Raw genomic sequence first — 7270 nt, forward strand, 5'->3', positions numbered from 1 at the left:
TTTATTTTTGCTCTTGATTCCCTTGCTTTTGGGGATGTGTCAAGTAAGAAGTTGCTGCGGTGGAGGTCAAGGAGGTTGTTTCCTGCTTTCTCCTCTAGGGTGTTGATAGTTTCCTGTCTCACGTTCAGGTCCTTTATCCATTTGGAGTTTATTTTTGTGCATGGTGGACTCATGACTAATCTTATCTGTACCACATTGTACTATGAAAAATAATTTACTAGTTCTTTCGAACCAAAATTATACCTGATACAATAGCAATGAATACCCCTAGCATCTATATTATAGTTTCACCAAACCCCACTAAAAGGAACAGTGTTCCTTGGAGAAGTATCTGATTTCAGGTTAAGACAAGAAGTAGACAAGGTGATATTGGATTATTTTGTCATACCAGAAAACCAGTTATAAAAGATTAGGAGATTCTTGTCACAGGGACTCAGGAGCTAGCTTGAATAGGTCTTCAAAACAGTAGGAGAGGGGTGCCTGGGTGGTTCAGTCTGTTGATTTTGGCTCAGGTCAGGATCTTGTGGTTTGTGAGTTCGAGCCCCATATTGGGCTCCCTGCTGTCAGCTTTGAGCCTGTTTTGGATCCTCTATCCCTTTCTTTCTCTGCCCCTTCCCTGCTTGTGCTCTCTCTCTCTCTCTCTCTCTCAAAAATAAACATTTAATGAAAACACTCCGACTTTTTTTTAAACACTTAAGCATTGATAAGGATAATAACTGTGGTGGTTTGAAACATAAGATTTAAAACCCATGAGATTTAATGATGCTTTAAGAATAAAACTGCATTAGTCATAAAAAAAGGGAACTAATTCATGATTTTTATAAAATAGCTTAAAAGTTAAAAAAAAAAGGGGGAAAAAATCAAACATTTATCCTGCTTTCCCGAAGTGAATTCTACTTTAGGTTAAACCAAATAGATGATGAGAGGAAGTTCTTTTGGAGGTTATTTCAGCTAATGAATGAAGTAGCGACAGTATCACCCATTTTGTAAAACTTCGTGGACTAATATATCTAAGCAGTGGTCTGGCATTCCCGGTATGAGTGCAGACCGGGTTCTGCATACAGCTCCATATTCTTTTTCTCTTAGCTTTTGCACTGTCCTATTCGAAGGAAGGGAAACTGGAAATCAAGTGCTGTTTGTGATTCCCTGCTCTATTTATTGAAAATTTTATTTTTTTATCTCTCTGATCACTACTGTTATAAATCTATCAGTTTACTTTTGTTGTAGTTCTTCATGCTTTTTTCAGGTGGCTGTGGCTACAGAATAAATAAATGGCCATGGTGATTTGTACCCAGGCCTGTAGAATTAGGTCTGTGTTGTTTCTACCACTTTTCCTGAATTGTTTCGTTATATTTACTTATTACTATATTTTTTATTAGTGTCTCATCCTTAAGTGGTGATAACTTTTATTTTTATTTATTTTTAAATGTTTTATTTCTGAGAGAGCAAGAGCGTGAGCAGGGGAGGGTCAGAGAGAGAGAGAGAGAGAGAGAGAGAGAGAGACACAGAATCTGAAACAGGTTCCAGGCTCTGAGCTGGCTGTCAGCACAGAGCTCGATGCGAGGCTCGAACCCGTGAACCACGAGATCATGACCTGAACTGAAGTCGGATGCTTAACCGACTGAGCCACCCAGGCACCCCAATGGTGATAACTTTTAATAATCATGTGTTTCCTTTTAAGTATCCTGTATGTATTGAATTTTATTATCTGTATACATCTATTTGTAAGAATATATTTGTTCTTGGTGCCAGTTAAATATTTACATATGAGAGGTATTGAACTATTTAAAATAAGCAGTTTTGTTCTTAGCTCAAATATATGTACGATCTTATTTTTATACATTTTATACATGTCTACATTTATACATCTCTTTCTACACATATAAGTGTAAAAATCCTTAAGTTTTATACATGAGTAGGTACTCATAAAATGGAGAAATTACTAACTTCTTGGCTAATTTTGTCTAGCTAATAAAGGAGGATTAGAAAAAATATTTTTAAGAGCAATTTGCAGGCATTCCTATTAAATAGTATTAGGTTTGTTAGAGCCTTTTAAAATAATTGTTTTTAGGCTGAATTGACTTCTTGTATGTGATTGTTAGGTTGTTGACATTTTTATATGGTGTACTTTCACATAACTGACATCTTTCCTGTGTTCCTTGAACAGAAAAGAAGCTCAGAAATGTTTCTGTGGGTCAGCTAATTGCCGAGGTTACCTGGGAGGGGAGAACAGAGTCAGTATCAGAGCAGCAGGAGGAAAAATGAAGAAGGAGCGATCTCGTAAGAAGGATTCAGTAAGTGTTTCATCCCTTTTTTTTTTTCTTCAACTTTTACCATATACCTTTTAAGGAGGGAGGTAGTTTTTCTGATTAAAATTTGAAAAGTCAAACTATAATCAAAGAAATTCAGGGTCAGAGGAGACAATGAGGAAAAGAAGTATGGTGGGTTTTATTAATTGTTTTTGGTTTTTTGGGTTTTTAGTGTTTATTTTTGAGAGAGAGAGAATGCGAGCAAGTACAAGCATGAGGGGGCAGTGAGAGGGGGAGAGAGAATCCCAAGCAGGTTCTGTGCTGCCAGTGCAGAGCTCGACAAAGGGGTTCAGTCCTCTGAACTGTGAGATCATGACCTGAGCCGAAATCAAAAGTTGGATGCTTAGCCCACTGAACCACGCAGGTGCCCCTGGTTGCTGTTTTTATTCAAGTTCATAAAGATTAGAATTAGATGTTGCTGAGAACTCCTGAAGTCATCTTGAAAACACATGGGCTAATTGTTTTTCTGGAGCCTGTAAAACTCCTCATCCTAAGTACAAATAAGATGTTTATCTATTAATTTACTTACGTCTGATATATATTCCTAGTCTTTTAATATTGTTTTGCTATTTGTTTGGAACTCTTAAAGTTTGCATGTATTCTTACAGTCTCTGAAAACCATCTTTGGGAATATAAAGTGAGTTTTGAAAGGTAACAGGCAAGCCAGGAATAAAAATGGAATAGTGAAAATGGTCTTTTTTTAGAATGGTAATTGATAACCTTTTTTCTACCTCAGCTCACTTTAGTTACTGCTGGAGGAAAGAGCTGTCTTGTTAATCAAGGGACTCTTACTTGGGACAGAAGCTTCACATTTTTTAAAATCCCCCTCCCATACAGGAGTGCTGATGCATAGGGGCACACGTACCCCAGTGTGCATAGCAGCACTCTCAACAATAGCCAAAACATGGAAAGAACCTAAGTGTCCATCAACTGATGAATGGATCAAGAAGATGTGATATATTTATACAATGGAATACTACTTGGCAATGAGAAAGAATGAAATCTGGCCATTTGTAGCAACATGGATGGAACTAGAGGGTGTTATGCTGAGCAAAATAAGGCAGGCAGAGAAGGACAAATACCATATGTTTGCACATATAGGTGGATTAAGAGGAAGTTAATGGAGGACGATGTGGGAGAAGAAGGGGAAAAATAGTTGGGGAGAGGAAGGGAGGCAAACTATGAGAGACTCTTGAATGCTGAGAACAAACAGGGTTGATAGGGGTGGGGGGGAGGAGAAGGAGGGTGATGGGCATGGAGGAGGGCACTTGTGGGGATGAGCACTGGGTGTTATATGTAAACCAACTTGACAATAAGCTATTTAAGAAAAATAAAATAAAACCTTCCTCCCTTTTTCTGAGGATCCCTTCACCAGAACGGTGTTTCTCAGCCTCAGAACCACCTGGCAGGGTCCATAGTGAAAATGCACATTTCTAGGTCCATCCTCAGACCTGTGATTCTTAATGGGGGGCTAGAGAGCTGAGGGGGTTAGTCAGCAAATTCCCCTATGATTTGTTAGCAGTTAGCTCATGCCTGAGCTTTTCAGGAACCAATATGTTAAGAATTATAAATGACAGCATAAATTACATATAAATTAGTGTTTAGGGGTGCCTGGGTGGTTCAGTCAGTTAAGCATCCAACTTCAGCTCAGGTCATGGTCTCGCGGTTCGTGGGTTTGAGCCCCACGTTGGGCTCTGTACTGACCGCTAGATCAGAGCCTGGAGCCTCTTTCAGGTTCTGTATCTCCTACTCTCTCTGAACCTCCTTTGTGCGCACGTGCTCGCTCTCTCTCTCTCGCTCTCTCTCAGAAATAAATAAAACATTTAACAATTTTTTTAAAAAATTGTTTAGATGATGAGATAGAAGATGTAATAGGACAAGGGGATAAAAGTATAATGGCTAAAAGGTGATGTCAGTAAGCCCAAATTAAATTCTGCAAGAAGCAAAAAGCATTAGAAAGGGCAGTTGAAAAAAAAAAAGTTCATTTAAAAAGTACCAAAAAGGAAAGCTTCAACAAATGGCCATGTTGGTAGAACACCCAAGATGAACACATGTTCTTTTGAGTATTGTGTGTGTTTCACCTCTGTTTTTGGAGAGCATATATTCTGTAGTGGTGTGCCAGGCACTCTGCTCAGCATTTGACACACAACTCATTTAATTTTCATAGCAAGCCTTGAAATTAGACACAAGGATTTTACAGATGAGAACACTAAGGCACCCAGTAGGTGATGGAAATGAACTTGCTCTTGCCTCTGCTCTTGACCTTTATGTTGCACTGCAAGTTTTAGAGAAAAATTCCATCCTCCCCCAACTTGAAGACCGTTGTGGTCATAACAGCCAACATTTCTGCATTTTAAAGTTTGTTCAAAGTTGTTTTGTGTAGGATTTTAGAAATGGTATAATATGTATATTTCTGCAATTACTTTTTTTTACTCTTATTTTAAAATTTGATCCACGTTGACTTATATAGAAACATATTTTAAAAATGTAACGTTTACTTATTTCTGAGAGAGAGACAGAGCACTAGCTGAGGGAGGGAGACAGAGCACTAGAGAGAGGGAGACACAGAATCCAAAGCAGGCTCCAGGCTGAGTTCTCAGCACAGACAGAGCCCAATGTGGGGCTTGAACTCCTGGATATTGAGATCATGACCTGAGCCAAAGTCGGACGCTTACTGACTGAGCCACCCAGGTGTCCCTATATATAAACATGTTTTTAACTGCTGTAAAGTTTTTCATCGTGTAACAATTTATTTACATAGAGCCTTACTAATAGACACTCGTGTTTTTAAGCTTTTGCTCTTAATGTCACCATTTGTATCTATGTTGTCTCTTCACATGTCTCTTTAAGGTATATCCATGAAGTGATGTCACTGGGTTAGTGACATCAGGTTAGGCCTGTTAGCCTTCTTGACTTGAGTATTGCAGGAAACTTTTCTCTCAACTTTGTTAAGGCTGCTTTTATTTTTAACTCTTATTTTCTTATAATTGATAGTTTGTCAGAACAGCTACAAAATAGTCATTAAACGTGCTATGCTAAAATAAAATCTCCATAAAAACTTCCCTTTGGCTATTTCCTGTTCTCAAAACTTACAGAATAAACTTAAATTCAAGAACAATCCCAAGGCACCAAAGTGTAGACATTCCTTTTTTTTGCTTGTTTTTATTCTGGTAATGCTGTGTCCATATCAGTATAGGCCTTGGTATTCTAGACGGAATTTGCTGTAGCATGAATCCAGTTGTCAAGGGTTGTTCTAGCTATGAATTTGAAGTTACTCTGGAATGAGAATGATTTGGATAAAATTTTGCCCAGATAGAGGAATGACCCAGAATGAGTCTAGGTTCCTAGAAAGGTTATTTGCCCTGGCTGTAATGAAGAGCTGAACTCAAGTTAGTATTACTTACGTTGTCTCCTACTAAAAATACCTTCTGTGTGCCTAGATTCTGAATTCTAGTCAGCTACAGTTAAAAGTTTTGGCAATTCTTTTGGGTAGAGGCGGCCATGGAGAGGATAAGATAGCACAGTTTAAAATATAGTTTTGATTATTGTAACTATTAACAAGAATATGTTAATAGCACTATTGTCTGCATCCCCATATTAGCCCTTGATTGGTAAATGTTTTTCTATTTCTTGCTCTTATGACTACATCTGTATACAAGTTATCTCCTTAACAAAACTATAAGCTCTTCCAATCAAAGGTCTTTTTTGGGGATGTCACAAATCAGGTAATAAAATACTTAACTGATGGAGGTATAATAATTGCCTTGTTACCTGATGATGTTTGTAGTTTGTAAAGTACAAAGAGAAAATAGTCTGAAACTCCCCTTAGTCTCTTTTGTTTGAGTTGGTGAAACAAATCGATTGTAACTAATTTACACGATAGAGTGAAAAGACACCTAAGAGGAAATATTTGCTTTCAACACGTAACAAACAAGTACTAATAACCAGAATATATAGAGAGCTACTTCTAATCAATAAGAAAAAAGCTAGTACAAAAGAAAAATAAACAGACCACACTCAGACACTTCACTAATCCAAATAGCCAATAAACATAAAGAAATGGTTCAACCTTATTAGTAATCAGAGGAGTATCAATTTACATACATTTATGTGTATGCAAATTTACATTTACATACTCGTCAGACTGGTAAAAACTCTGATGGCTCATAAGAACAATAGGAGATCTACACTGCCAGTGGGGGGTGTAAATGGGTACAACCACTTTTGAAAATACTTTGGAATTGATTACTAAAAGTGAATGTATGTGTATCAGGAGTCACAGCAGCATCTGCTTGTATTAGCAAAAGTAGAAACAACTCAAATATCTATTAACACTAATATGAACAAGCTATGAGGTAATCCTAGAATTAAAAACTGGTCATGAATGAGCAAATCAGAGAACTCTAGGTGCTGGCGAGGATGTGGAGAAACGGGCACCCTCCTACACTGTTGGTAGGAATGTAAACTGGTACAGCCCCTCTGGAAAACAGTGTGGAGGTTCCTCAGGAAACTAACAATAGAACTCCCCTGTGACCCAGCAATAGCACTGCTAGGAATTTACCCAAGGGATATAGAAATGCTGATGCATAGGAGCACATGTACCCCAATGTTCATAGCAGCACTCTCAACAATAGCCAAAACATGGAAAGAGCCTAAGTGTCCATCCACGGACGAATGGATCAAGAAGGAATGCTACATGGCAATGAGAAAGAATGAAATCTGGCCATGTGTAGCAACATGGATGGACCTTGAGGGTGTCATGCTGAGTGAAATAAGTCAGGCAGAGAAGGACAAATATCATATGTTTGCACGTATAGGAGGATTAGGAGGAACTTGACGGAGGAACAAGGGGGAGAAGAAGGGCGGAAATGGTGGAGTAAGGGGAGAGAAGCAAACCATGAGAGACTCTTGAATGCTGACAAAAACTGAGGACTGATGGATGTGGGGGGGAGGGGGGATGG

At 38.3% G+C, this 7270-nt stretch overlaps 1 protein-coding gene across 3 annotated transcripts in view; it reads left to right on the forward strand.

Moving 5' to 3' along the window:
- The window catches only part of SETD2 (SET domain containing 2, histone lysine methyltransferase), a 122287-nt gene that overhangs the window by 48062 nt on the left and 66955 nt on the right, over window positions 1-7270 (forward strand). For all 3 annotated transcript variants that reach the window (XR_005527707.1, XM_039228242.1, XM_039228243.1), the window contains exon 9: window positions 2168-2294. Coding sequence is in view for 2 of the 3 variants with exons in the window: in XM_039228242.1 (XP_039084173.1) it covers window positions 2168-2294 (127 nt within the window). In the remaining variant the exon portion in view is untranslated. The remainder of the gene's footprint in view (window positions 1-2167; window positions 2295-7270) is intronic.

The sequence above is a fragment of the Hyaena hyaena genome, unplaced genomic scaffold (genome assembly GCF_003009895.1).
Source record: "Hyaena hyaena isolate Hyena2069 unplaced genomic scaffold, ASM300989v1 scaffold_30, whole genome shotgun sequence".
NCBI lineage: Eukaryota > Metazoa > Chordata > Mammalia > Carnivora > Hyaenidae > Hyaena > Hyaena hyaena.